General features: G+C 32.8%; 1 protein-coding gene across 2 annotated transcripts in view; it reads left to right on the top strand.

Annotated features, from left to right (window-relative positions):
• The window catches only part of SEMA3A (semaphorin 3A), a 450150-nt gene extending 435705 nt beyond the window's left edge, over nucleotides 1-14445 (top strand). For both annotated transcript variants that reach the window (XM_046669012.1, XM_046669013.1), the window contains 2 exons: nucleotides 9196-9338; nucleotides 10745-14445. In XM_046669012.1, the coding sequence (XP_046524968.1) occupies nucleotides 9196-9338; nucleotides 10745-11200 (599 nt within the window). In that variant the 3' untranslated portion in view covers nucleotides 11201-14445. The remainder of the gene's footprint in view (nucleotides 1-9195; nucleotides 9339-10744) is intronic.
• The last annotated feature ends 295 nt before the right edge of the window (nucleotides 14446-14740 follow it).

Raw genomic sequence — 14740 nt, 5'->3', positions numbered from 1 at the left:
AGAATTAAGGTGGAAGAAATTTTACTCTCCGTGAAACCTTTAACACTCTCTCAGCACTCTGCTTCCTCTCATGTAAAGGCAGCCCTAAAGGTGAATTGGCCTAGATGAATGAGAAAAATCCAGGTCTGCTTCCCCTTGGTCCAGCACACTCCATCACTGGTGGCTATTCACCTAGGGAAATTTTAGTATAAAACCCTAAATATATATGCGCTGGCAGATCTTCTTGTCTTCCCACTCAGACTTCATACTGAATGCTAAAAAGAAACCTCAGGTTGTTTCCAATTCGTTACCTTCCTTAAAATCACTATTGTGCACACAATTGAATCTTGTCTGAATTTGCATTCAAGAGCATGACTGGGTGAGTCAATTTACCTTTAAACTACCTCGCATTTCCTCTTTACTAAACAAGAATGAGCTGTACTATGAGCTGCATGTCCAGAAAGGAAAAAGCTATACCATAAGTAACAACATTTTTAAAAAATTAACATCTTAGATTTTTTTAATCTTTGAAATATCTTAGGTCCTAACTTCTAGTTTAACGCCATCATTGAATTTCACTTCATAACAGTTATCTTGGCTGTTCTACATACATGCATTTTCTCTTTAGCTTCCCAACAATAAAACTCTACAGAATTCAGTCTTCTTAATTATCTCCATGACTAGCTCTTCCCAATTTCTGTCTTGGGTGGCATCAAAATCATTCCAAAATTTCATAAAATGTCTTTGGCAGTGTCATCTTTATGGTCTGCAGAGCTATACATTTAGTATTTTGTAGCAATGCTAGTTTGGTCTGTGCTTTAGCGTCTTTTAAATATATAGAAAATCCAACTATGAATCTGAGTATTTAGCCCCAAGAGAAGCCTCAAGCTTTGATAGATGAGCATGATGTTAGCTCTAAAAAATCCCTAAATTTAATAAATTAATAAATTGTATCAAGTCTAAGATGTCACTGAATGTAAGATACACCATTACTTTATGTACTTCTGAAAAAGAAAAGCTGTCCAAGATGAACAATCTAATAGATAGTCCCACATCAAGCCAGGACACAATATGTTTCATCATTAATACAAAGGAGAAATGAACTCCCATGCAGAAGAAGATAGCAAGGAAATTTGCCTGTTTCAACCATAATCATGGGTGGTGGAAAAAACACTCCTTGAATCACAAGATGGTACTCATGAATCTTTACTTTCTGGATTCACACCAACGGGGTGGACCAAAAACTTTAGACAGAGACTTTAAGTTAAAGAGGTATTAGGGTAGTCGGATCTCATGTGTCTGACAGAAGTAAGAACAGATTTTTTCTGGGAAATAGCAACATCAACTCACATCAAAAGCAATTGTAAGACATATTCTGATATCAGAGACGTTAAAATATAAAGAAGTGTGCATCTTAGAATGAAATTATTAAAGTATTATTTTTTATGATTTCTGTAAACCCTTTTGAAACTATTTTCACTGGAGATAATCAATCATCACAAAAGTCATCTTCCAATATTCTCTTAGGCAGATAATTCAATTATTCACAGTACACGTGTGCAAGACATGCACATACAACCTGAATAAGAAGTTTGAAAAATTTTGCGCTGTCATTTCTCCTTTTTAAGTTTTTAAATATGTCAACTGAGATCATCCAATTGTTTATACACCTATAATTGAACTGTTGTAAATGGAAAGTTTTTAAGCATGCTGTATGTCTTTAAATTCCAAAATTCATAAGGAACACATATTAAAATACAAGATGGTATTTTCATTATTGTTTATAGATTTATGCTTCAGCAACTTGGTATTATCCATCATCTCCTATCATAACTCTTTGGGAAAAACTAAATTAAACATTAAAGTCCATGTTTCCTGATTTTTAAATGTAAAAGTTCCTATGGTAATTTTACTCTGGCATATAGATTATATGTGCTTTCTTGGTAAACTGTTTGCTATAAAATTATGAAAATAAAACATATCATATGTTCAATATAAACTAAATAAATACTACAGTAGATATCTTCATATTGGTATTGCTTTTTAAGTAATTGAATTTCAGCCTGCCCTATTCTAGGAAGCATTGCAGCCTCTAATATCACCAGATACTAAGCACAGTATTAAATATAACTTTTCAGATGACTTTACAGTTAGCTCATAACACATCAATTTCATTTTCATATCTTAAATTAATAAGGCTTTAAAAAATAAGATACTAATGATTCTCTCAAATACAGTAATTACCTATGAATAATAAAATTAAAATACCTGGCCCTATTTATCTGTCTATTTATGCATCTACCTATCTATCTACCAACAAGAACGTTTTAAACATGAATCTACTTGAATCTGTGGATTCAAGGAAGATTAGGAACTACCTGAATTGTAAAATTCTAAATGCTGGGCTCTGGTTGATAATTACTTCCCAGCATCAAAGACAGATCTTAATTTAGGGCATAAAACAAAGTAGTTTAAAGTTTAAATTTATTTTCACAAGTTGACAGATTGTAAGTTTAAATTTTGTCTAAGATTTCATTAGTTGAGTCTTTTTTGTACTTGACAAATGGATGTATTAATCACGTGGACTTTAATATGCATAGATGCATGCATTTCTAGCTGCATTCATGCATGCACGCAAACTCGAATTCAACATTTACTGGGAAACTAGTTGGTATTAGTATCATACAAAACATTGGAGAAACTTGTAAGAAGAATTATCCTGATAAATAAGCAAACATGATCCCTGTTACCTTATTTAGTATATACTGTAGAATTTAAGTACACTGTAGTATATAATATTATTAAATCAGTTAACCATGTAAATAGGTCCAAAAATATACATGAATATTAAAGATGAATGAAATTTTTATTGTCAATTTTTTAAATTTTTAAATATTTTACGACATTGATTCATCCAGCGAAATGTCTTTTCAGCTACTGCTACTTAAAGAGATATTATTCATTTGCTTGAAATCAAATTAGATTCTTTTCTATTGATAAAGTGCCTGTTGAATTTCTGGAGAAAATCATCTTGATTCTAGTAAGGAAAATGTAAGTAATGATGCTTATACTTAAGAAGTGCATATGTACAATTTTCCTTGTCACTAAGAGTTGATGGGCAACATTTTCTTTCCTCCCCTGAATAACATTTAACAGTGAATATTATTGAAAAAACAATTAAATTGCAATATGATGAAAACAACTGGAATTAGATTTCTTGTTATGCAGTTCAGAGACAAACTGTATTTGCTGAATATTTAAATAATTTGCAACCATTTTCCCCTCCCCCAGTTTTTTTACTTTTATATTTATTATTTATGAAATTCAACTTTTTAATAACCTGAAGGAGGAGAACATCAAAATGATAACAGAGATCAAATAGTTGAATAAATATATGGTTCACCACCTTACTCATCTCTGTCTTTTCTACATGTTGTCAAATTTCCTAAGATTGTTACATTATTAACATTTCAATCTTGGGAGACACTTATAGGGTTAAAATGAAAAGTGAAATAAATGGAAAGCTGAAATGTGATGCCTTCTGTTTCTGCTATATTGGAAGAGAATCAAATACTAAATAAGGCCTTTAGCAACGTGATATTTCTGGCCAAATGATGGATATCATGACTTTTTGTTGTTACAAAAGGAAGCAATTTATTTAACTTCTTTCTTTCCTCCCATTCTTTCTGGTTTATTAGCCTCGTTTCATTTTCATAAATTATCCCACTAAAAGAGGAAATGATTAATTGAAGACTGCTTCCTTAAAAACATTATTTCTTGTCATTAACAGCTGTAACATATTGTAGCATTGTGTTATTCAAACACACTGTGATGTTTTTAAAATAATCTTAATTTTTGTAGCTCTCAATTATTTTGCTGTATCTATTCAGATTATTCAACCCATGAGAATTCACTATGCCAATTTAACAACTTTACCCTTCTTGTCTACTGGTAATGTTCATGACAAAAGTTTGTATTCAAAATAGTTGCTAAATAGATTTTAAAATGGATTAAAATGAGATTGCTTGCTTTCTGGAAATCTACAAGGTTAACTCATTGGCATGGACATCCTTGAGACATACAGGTGTCCCTGGAGATGTGAAAATGTATTCATATGATTTCTCAAGTCTCTTTCTCTTCCTATCATCTCATATTTGGAATTTTTGCTTTTGGAATATACTTGATTAGTCATCATCTTTTCCCACCATATCTCAAATCAACTCTTGTAACATTATAAAACTTAACAAATTTAGATTTGAGATGTTTACATTTACTAAAAGTTTAATAACATATTCTGTCATAATCAAGGTTATAAACCTGTTTTTAATTGATTAAACTTTTAATCATTTCTTTTATGTAATTACAATAACTCTGTGATTTGAGGATGTCAAGTTACATGAGATTCCAGCTTTTAAATGCAATGTAAATAGTTACCTGGATTTCCCATTCCACGGACATCAGCTAAGCGTTCCTGAATGCTTTGTGCCAGAATTATGGAACATGCAGTATGGAGGAAGATAACCAGATGAACAAATAATTGTAACAAATAAGACTTCATGTGCTCTAAAGAGATATATAAAAAAAGATTTTTAGGAAACATAGAAGAGGAAATAATTTCTTTGATGCTGGTGCGGGGAATAGGAATGATGCTGAGAAGAAGTTTATAATTTGTCTCAGTGTGGATTCTCAGTAAAGGCTTTTAAGTTTTGAATTAACAGTTGAAACTGTCACAAGAACAGCAATAATAATATCACCTCACATATTTAAGAATATTTCTGTATCAAGACATTATTTTTTTATGTAGATATATTTTAAGAACATCATAAAAGATATTAAAAAGGGTTATAAAAATTTTATGTTGTCTATAATTGCTAAATGACCTAATATATTTAAGACAATTTGCAATTGTTTGATTAAAAACAAAGATAAGGTAAAGATAGCAATAATGGCACATAAGCATAGCAGGTATACTGACAGAGAACACAACCATGCATGCAGCAAGAACATATTTACCAAGAAGCTGTAAGGGTAAAACATAAATTTGTCTAATGAGTTTTTTTTTGTTTGTTTGGTTTTTTTTTTTTTGTGAGAAAGATTTGCCCTGAGCTAACATCTGTTGCCAATCCTCCTCTTTTTTCTCTCGAGGAAGATTAGCCCTGAGGTACCATCTGTACCAATCTTCTTCTATTTTCTTGTATATGGGATGCCTCCAGAGAATGGCTGATGAGTGGAGTAAGTCCATGCCTGGGATCTGAACCCACAAACCTGGGCCACCCAAGTGGAGTGTGCGGAACTTTAACCACTTGGCCATGGGGCCAACCCCTCTAAGTAGGTCTTTTTAGCCAATGTAGAGGGGGAAATGCGATCAACTAATCAGTCACAAAGTTTATTTTAAAAAAATCAATTGTTCAAGAGAATCTCAATAATTCCTAAAAACTAAGACCAAAAAGAAAAATTTCTCAAAGATGAACGTGGAGAAAACACCGCAGTGCAACGAACATCATACTCAACCACATTGTGACATAAACACAGTGAGCAAATCCATAGAGTACTGCTTATGGGCTTCCTCAACATAATCAGAGGAACCTCAGCCAACACAATTCCATAAAATCAATTATGTTAGGGGATTAACACAATGTGTTCCACGTAAACTGCTCTCAGATCAACTAGTTTAATCTAGAGTGAGATTTTGGGTTTTACCTAACCCTGAATTTGCAAGATTTCATATCCTTCAAGAAATCTTTAATCAACAGTGTTTTCTCAGTTAAGCTTCTGATTTATATTGGGTGATTACGAGCTCAATATTATATGCTCTGAAAATACTTATAGCTATACTATGCTGCCATTTTTATGCAAAGCTGTTTGCTTTAATAAACAGTCAAAATGAGAGTACGTTTGACATTCAAAGAAAAAATTGAAAATCTAGTAAGATTAGAAGACAAGAATCAAAATGTTGTTCCTTCGTAAATTTTTCTGAAAGAGAGAGAGAAGGAGAGAGAGACAAAGAGTTATTGGGGGCAGGGGGAAGAAAGGAGGGAGAAAAGGAGAGAGAGAGAAACATATTGTTATTGGACCTCTAATGTTTTCTGTGTTGTGCAAAATTTACTCAAGCAGTTGGGTAGAAGGGCCAGGAAAGGGAATGGATATTTACTGAGTGCCTTCTAATCATTCTTCCTAAATATTTATTTGGTATCTGTTTATAAGATGTCAGGTTTGGAGACATTAACAGAAAAAAATGTTTACAGGTTGTTACATCTGAGCACCCAAATATCTGAATGCTTGGCTGAGGCCACTTTAAATGAAAGTTCTGGCCCTAAATTAAAAGTTGCTGATGATAGAAACATTCTACTGCAGAGGAATTAATGGAAATAGCTACACTTAGTGGAAATTTAGTTTTTGCAATTTTTGCTGATGGCAGCAGTACCTAACAAAACATAGAATAGGTGAATCTCAAATCGAGGAAAGACAACAGTGCCTCTGCATAGTGACTCGCTGAGAGTTAATATGACAGGACTTTTAGCTTCACTGCTTGCTAACTAGATTTTCTTTTGCTTTTTACTTAGACAAAGGAGAGAAAGAAAGGGCCAATTTACAGGGGAATGAGTCCTTAAGGTATTGGGAAGAGTAGTTATAAAGGTAAATTAACTAAAGCTAGCAGGCGAATGAACCAAACTTTCCAGTTATTGTTCTTATCTCATTCAGGTAGAAAAGTACCTGAATGTCAATGTTTCTTGAAAAAGACCATCAACTGTTGCTATAATAGACTAAAAATAACTTGGTATAAATTCTTGGTTAAATCAAATAACATCTTACATTATATTCTACTATAGGTAAGTAGAAGATAAAATGAAATATTTTTTAAATAGAAGAAAACATTTACTATCAAGAGAATTTTTCTTTTTGTACATTGGGAATCATTTGCTGCCACCAGACGTGATCTTGAAGAGAAACTAAAAACTGAGCAGGTTTTCAGGACTAAGAAAGGTTAACAGAAAGCTCTCTGTGGTTCAAGTAAAATGATTAAATTGATTGGGAAGAAGACAACCAAGTTACTTTTTTGAAGTGTACCTATTCAATGTTACATTTATATTAAACTCTCTTCTTTCTTATTATACAAGTTGCATCGCTCTTCTTAGCTTTGTGTCAACTAATGTACTGAGGGATTTAAAGAGTCCTATGTTTGAGAGCAATGATTTACTGATACCTTAGATTTCTATAGATATCCTTAGTAATTTAGACAGATTAGGTAAGAGACTAGTCAGTTATTATCGTAAATTTCTACAGGAAAAATAGGCCTGGGAGGTATAGCTGGTAAGCCAGAAGATACTGGTGGCTCACCATGGTGTTTGTTTCCAAACCCACTGGATTGTTTTTTCTATGTTATCATGCTGTCATATATCTTATGATTCATTAATATGTAGAGATTGAATGGAAAGTTTTTTCCTAAAAGTGAAAGGATTTCTTTTTTTAATTAAAATTTTTTCTTTTACTTTTTAAAATTTTATTGGAATAAGAACACTTAACAAACCATTCTAATTAGTCATGGTAACTCCTGAAATACAAGAGATTTTCCAGCCCCTGTCGGGCATAGAGATTCAATTCCTCTCTAATCCAGGGAAGCAGATGTCTTGCAAACTAGCACAGCAACATGTGCTGTTCATAACGTATCAATTAAAGATATACAAATAATTTCAGAGGAAAAAGGAAAATGCTACCATAGTCAAAGTAGATATTGACACACAAAGATATATATCTCCAATATGGAAAAAAATGTGACTTGGAATCAGTTGCATATTGCTGTTTCTTTACATTTCAGTCATTTCCTGTTTTTTCCTATTTCCAGGGGATTGATTTGTTGAATAAGAAGGAACAGATACTTCCCAATATTAGAGGAGTTTTGTTTCACACGAGAGTAATAGAGGAAGAGGCAGTGAAGTTGACATCCCGGGAGATAGAAAATGGAGGCAGAAGGTCGCCTGTAGGCAGGATGAGGATAGGAGATGATTGACATAGGCCATGTACAGGAATTGGATGGAAGCAGGATTTTGGAAAGCTTTAAGTGTAGTGAGAGCAACTCATATTGTCTATGACAGACAGAAGTACTCAGTTGATTATAACAAAACTGTCAAAGTGATGCCAAAAAAGGGAGGAAACATTTTTTTTTAATTAAAAATCTCGCTGAGTTTGAAGGAGAGAACAAAAATTTTTCAACTGTCTACACTGTCAGCCCTCTATGCATGTGAAAATGTATTTATTATTTTCTAAATTAACTTAATGAGTTCCAGATTGTACAGGATGTCATAATGGAAACAGGATTATACAAGATAATAAGGAGTTTTTCCTCTAAATGAGTTTTACCTAGACTCCCTGTGTCGTGCTTTTGATCTTCACTGTGTTTCATTTACCACATTGAAGGAAGTTACATAAAGGATAAAATAATAGAAACTTAATCAGGAAACAGGTTTCCTCATTGCTGCATTTTAATATATTCACTTGCCATGTTCTTTAGCCTAATTCTTGAAAATAATAAAAGATGTGTCATTTTAAAATAAGGACAATGGATACCACATTACATTATAATTGTGCATCTTTCCTCTGAGCCATCCCAAATATTTCACACCAATTTATCTTCAGAACAAACTTGTGGATTATTTAGGGATTATTGATGGGGAGTATAAACTTCCTGAATTCTACTTGTATTCTGTAAAATACCAGATAAATATTATTGGCTAGTGAATTTAATTTTACAGATGAGAAAGAAACACAAAGAGGCAAAATAATTTCTCAGAAACAGATTCTTGTTTCCAAAAGTGCTGTAGAGTAAGTATGACTATTGTACTAATAGCCCAATATGAGCTGGCCCCATTCGTCACAGCATAGAGTTTTATGGTGAAAATAATTTCTTGGTGCCCATTATCATGGCGTATAAAGGTGTATAACTATACTCCACACATGACTGATTTTGTTAATGTAATGCTTTTTTCTGGTAGACAAATTTCTGCATATGCTTTACATAACCCATACAAAAATAGTCTATTTAGGTAGGCACTTGGGTTTTGAAACCTTACATCCATGACTTTGCTGTCATCCTCAATCAATTTGGAAAAACTTCCAACTTGGCAACCAATTTATCTCTTGAATTGCCAAATAAATACTTTGGAAAGTTAGGTTTGCTTGTCTAACATTTTCTCATTTTATTTCCTCTTCACTGGCCAGATAATCACCATGGCCACAGTCTTGAAGAAAGAATCATCTATGGAGTAGAAAATAGTAGCACATTCCTGGAATGCAGTCCAAAATCGCAGCGAGCTCTGGTCTATTGGCAATTCCAGAGGCGAAACGAAGAGCAGAAAGAAGAGGTATAGGGATGAAATTGACTGGCTTATTTCTATCTAACATATACTGTTAAATGACCCCAGCATGGTTGACCTGAGGTGGGGGGAAAGTACTGTGAATCTTTATCCTTTTCTTAACCCATCAATAGCTCATTCATTAAACAAGCATTCACTGAAGGTTGATTAGATGACAGGTTTTGTGCTAGGATTTGAAGAAACAAAGGTGAACTGGTAAGAGTTTTATCCCAGAAGCAATTTGGGGATATACTTTAGAGTCTTCTTTTTTCTTCTTGTAGTTATCTTCAAAGCAATTATGTTATCTATATTTGTGTACAAAAAGAAATAAAATAAAATCCTCCTACTAATTTTAACTTTTGTTCAATTAATTCTGCTATCCAAAGGTACTTTCCTTTCTCCATTAGCTTCCTCTTCAAATGGGGAGGGGAAATTTGAGGAAGGGAATAGTAGATTTTGGGTGAAGGATCTGAGTCCCCAGTATGAAGTCTGATATGAATTATACATGCTGCATCAGACAGAGCTTCCTCCTCACTGGATCCCTTTATTTATCTGTAAAATTAAAGAATTATACACAGAAAATCTCAGTGAGTACTCTGGGTCTTTAAAGCTTTTTAAAAGCATTAAATAAGAATAACTGAACTATGTAGATGATTCGTAAATGTATTATGTGCAGACATTGTGTATTTTACAAACATAATCTGAATATAAAGGTAAAAATCCTCCCATTATCATTTTTGACATTTGAAGAAGGCTTTAAACATGTGATCACATCATACAAATGTCAAGGCTGATTTTATATGTTACCAGCTTAGGCTTTCAGAGATCTCTGTTATAAGCTGTTTTCAAAATAAAACTGAAGTTAGATACACTCAGGAGCATATATTCATATTTATGTCACATCTAAAACCTAGGTAATTTAATATTTAATTGTTAAACATGTAATCCCATGCTTTTTTCTGCTTGCTCAACTGCTGATTTTTTAATTTTATTTTTTAAATCTTATTATAAATTTATTCTAATGCTACATTGCTTTCTGGCATTATAGTTCTGCCTTTCCAATTCCTATATTTAATGTTAACTTTCTCCTATATTTATATACCTTCTTTAAAATCTATAAAATAAAGTATATCATTGTCCTTTCTTCCCATTATCTTGAGTATTTTAAATTATTATAATGAGAAATTCAATTAAAACAGTAGACAATCAATATTTTGCAATGTATCTTAAAAATAATTGACAGAGATTTTCTTTTCCCTCATGGGAAATGCTATCATTTCTCTTCAGTTAGAAATTTTATTAACTGTTAAAATGTGCTTCAACACATAACATAGATTTTTACTGAGACAGAGTTTCAGAATTTATATTTCTTTTAAATATATATATTTTGTTACGATCTTTTTTCCTTCTGCTAGATCAGAGTAGATGATCACATCATCAGGACGGAACAAGGCCTTCTACTCCGTAGTCTACAGAGGAAGGATTCAGGCAATTACCTCTGTCATGCTGTGGAACACGGATTCATGCAAACTCTTCTTAAAGTCACCCTGGAAGTCATTGACACAGAACATTTGGAAGAACTTCTTCACAAAGATGATGATGGTGATGGCTCTAAGACCAAAGAAATATCCAACAGCATGACACCCAGCCAGAAGGTCTGGTACAGAGACTTCATGCAGCTTATCAACCACCCCAACCTGAACACAATGGATGAGTTCTGTGAACAAGTGTGGAAAAGGGACCGAAAACAACGACGGCAAAGGCCAGGACACACCCAAGGGAACAGCAACAAATGGAAGCACTTACAGGAAAATAAGAAGGGTAGAAACAGGAGGACCCACGAATTTGAGAGGGCACCCAGGAGTGTCTGAAGTGCATTACCTCTAGAAACCTCAAACAAGCAGAAACTTGCCTAGACAATAACTGGAAAAAATGCAATATACATGAACTTTTCTCATGGCATTACGGGGATGTTTACAATGGTGGGAAATGCAACTGAGTTCCACCAATTATAAATTAAGTCCATGAGTAACTTTCCTAACAGGCTTTCCTCCTAATTCCAACACCTAATAGAGGTCAGGTGAACACAGATGTTCACTTTAGCAGACTCAATGTTTCCTACGAGATTTCATTGTAGAGGTTTCACTTTCTTCTTTGACTGAGAAATAAAAATGTCATTTGCCATATTGCCATCTAAAGAAGAAAAACTGCATTAGTAAAGCCATTTTATTGAACTAAAAGTTTAAAATAAACTGCATGGATTTACTAAGCTGATGAATATTGCAAAATGTGGTTGGATTCAAGGATATTTTTTGTCTACCAGCACTCATGTTTATATGTACTAGAGGAGTAAAACGATACTAAATGAAATGGTCTGTGGAAACATAAAAAAACATAAACCATTCATCCTCTTGAAGAAAAATGGACTACACTGATCTACTACTGATGTCTTCTTTCAGCTTTGACCTAAAGATGTATTTTATTAAAACTATAATTTAAATGTACCATGACAAATATGCAGTAAAGTTTAGCTTTTTTCTAAGCTAGAGTAGGTCTTTGTCTTACAATTATTGTGCTATATAGTTTTTGTTTAAAAAAACCCAGTTGTGTGCTGCTTTTTTTTGACATTTTGTCTTCAGTTCTGAGAGGGATAGCCAGTATTGTCCTAGAAACATATATACATTATTAACAATTAATTCCTAAAACCTGGATATAAATTATGCTTTATTTCTCTGAGGAATTCAAACAAATAACACCTCCCCTTGTTTAAGCATTATCTAACTTAATTTTAACCTGCATAATGTCCTTAGAAAAACAGAGCATTTAGCTAGCAAACAAGGGAAGAAACAAATTGATTTGTTAAATGCATTTTTTTGTACCTAGTAGATTAATGAAGAAAAAAGGAACTGCATATTTCATGAAAATAATAAGAATTATCTTAATATAATGTTAATAGAAAATGTCTCTTAATTCTGTGCTTGAATCTCTGCATGATATTTGAGACATAAAAACTCTCTCATGATTCCATTAGGAATCTGTGCCACTTAATTTTTTTTGAAAAGACAGAGATCAGTAATATTCAGAACAGCTTAAAAGTAAATTTCCCAACTCTGTCTACATCTGTATCAGCTGCCTCTTATCTCACCATGTTTAAGACAATTATCTGTCTAAAGAACACGTGATTCTTTTCACATCAATGGGAATGACTTTTATACAAACTATTTTCCAGGATACAACCTACACTCAAAGCATGTTAAACCCTTTGTCATGTCTCAAGGATGTATAAGACCTTCAGCCTTACAATATACTCTCTTTTGCACTGCACTCACCTTTCCCAGAATCCCTCCCCAGGGCCTTCATCATGCACAAAAATGCAAAGGAAACATCTCATTGCCAATTAATGAAAGTGACATTGAAATTCTAACTCTAGCTGTCTTGGGATTCTAATTAACTGAGCATTAATTTCTCACCTCAGACTACAGTGAATTTTTAAAAAATTCTCTATCAGCTGAAATATTTCACAGATGGAAGCTCATGCTTCAGTTTTAATCATTACTTTGAATAAGCAATTTGTTGATGCTTGTTTCAAATGAAAGTCTAAAAATATTCTACATTCAATTTTAGGCTCCATTGATTAATACAGTGTTACTTTTGGAAGTACATCGAAGTACATCCTCAAATGGTAGCTGAATTTTAAATTATTTGAAGGACACACTCCCTGTAGAGAAAAAAAAAGTGTTTGAAATATAAATCAACGAACAAACAGTGCTCCAAAAAATAGGTCATTCTTTTATTTTCATAGAGTTTCTTAACTGTACTAAAATTCAGTGTTGCATTTCATTCTAAATTTGCAGCTACATCAGATTTATTTGCAATAATAGAAGTATCTTATAAGTCCTTAAAAATAAAGGATTTGAAGGGATAGAGGTTGTATGATAACTTTGGGAGGCCTTCCAATGGCTGAATGCATTTTGTTTAGCATTGTAAAATATCCATAGAAAGAAATTCTAGACTTCAATTAGAAGAAACAAAAACAAACAAATTTACTGTCATGTCTCTATAAACCATCAAATCTATGTTTTCAAAGAAAATTATAGATTTAACTTGCAGGTAAATAACTCATTGCAGTCATAATCTTCTGCCAATGTGTATTGAGAGGGGGCAGTTTGCACAAAAAATAATCGAAATCTCATTTAATTTAGTTTTAATAGGCTTTGGTATATGCATGTATTATCAGAGTTGAAACTTTAAGAGACTCACGTGACCTTAAGCAAATGATGACAGCAGTCTTAAGGTAGGAAAAAGATACATTGCAGTGGAGAAATTATGGCCCAGTTGAAATCAAACAAAAAATGTAAATGCATGTAAATGCACACTTAATGCTCCTCTTTATGTATTACTTAGTGACTTTTAATATGTGTTTAATATTTTTGCTACCTACACATTAGGCAAAAGAGATGTAAATAATTTTGAAAAGAAGAGGAAGAACAGTATAAAATGCAACTTTTTATAGGTACTCAATTTCAATGTGTTCAACATCATCCTAAAATGCAAGATTTTCCCATACAGGTAACAAGGTGGTTTATGTGCTATTTAAGGGCAGAAGGTGTGTGCCCATTCAATACGCATGTTTTTTGCCAGGTAGTAAATATGTTCCATATCTGTATTTATCATTGCATTTCAGATGGGAACTAGAAAACTGGAGAGAAAAATGTAATGAAATTGCTGCTGTAAATTATTCCTTTTAGCATGTATTCAGTTGCTAAATACACATTTCTTCAAAAGATTTGAATTCAGATGTCTTTACTGTTCCCCATAGCATATGATGTCAAGGAACATAAGTTTAGAAAATGTTGAGAACCAGAGCCAGGTTGCTACATAATCAGCTAGCAGATTTCTTCATTGTAGTCATCTGTAAACTGGGTTCTATTATGGTGACGATGTGAATTTTTATGCCCTTTAATTTAAATATTGTTACATTTATGTCATACCTAAAAAAAGAAATATGGGGATGAAATCCTATAATGTGTCATTATGATAATCAGTTTGGTTTCATTCAAGATCTACAAAGATACCCAATAATTGTTATTGAAATTGCCTATCCTGAAGGTCATAAGCAAGCATTTTATTAATATGGAGTGATTAGTATAACATTTTGAAATCTTTGGTTTATGAATTCATTTTTTAAACACAATTTGCATTCATTTTAATGGAAATCTATCAAGTTTCATGGTTTCAAAGACACACTTAACAAATAGAATTCAATGTCATCTTATTGTGTTATAGTGTGTTAGCTGTAAATTGGCCTTATGCCAGAGACATCCATTCTTTTTATTTTCACTTTGTTTGTAATAGTTATTTAAAGTCGGTGAATGTTTGCAAAATGCACGTTTCCATAAAGAAGAAAACAT

The sequence above is a fragment of the Equus quagga genome, chromosome 8 (assembly GCF_021613505.1).
Source record: "Equus quagga isolate Etosha38 chromosome 8, UCLA_HA_Equagga_1.0, whole genome shotgun sequence".
NCBI lineage: Eukaryota > Metazoa > Chordata > Mammalia > Perissodactyla > Equidae > Equus > Equus quagga.
The sequence above is the reverse complement of the archived record's forward strand: the minus strand, read 5'-3'. Positions and strand labels throughout refer to the sequence as shown.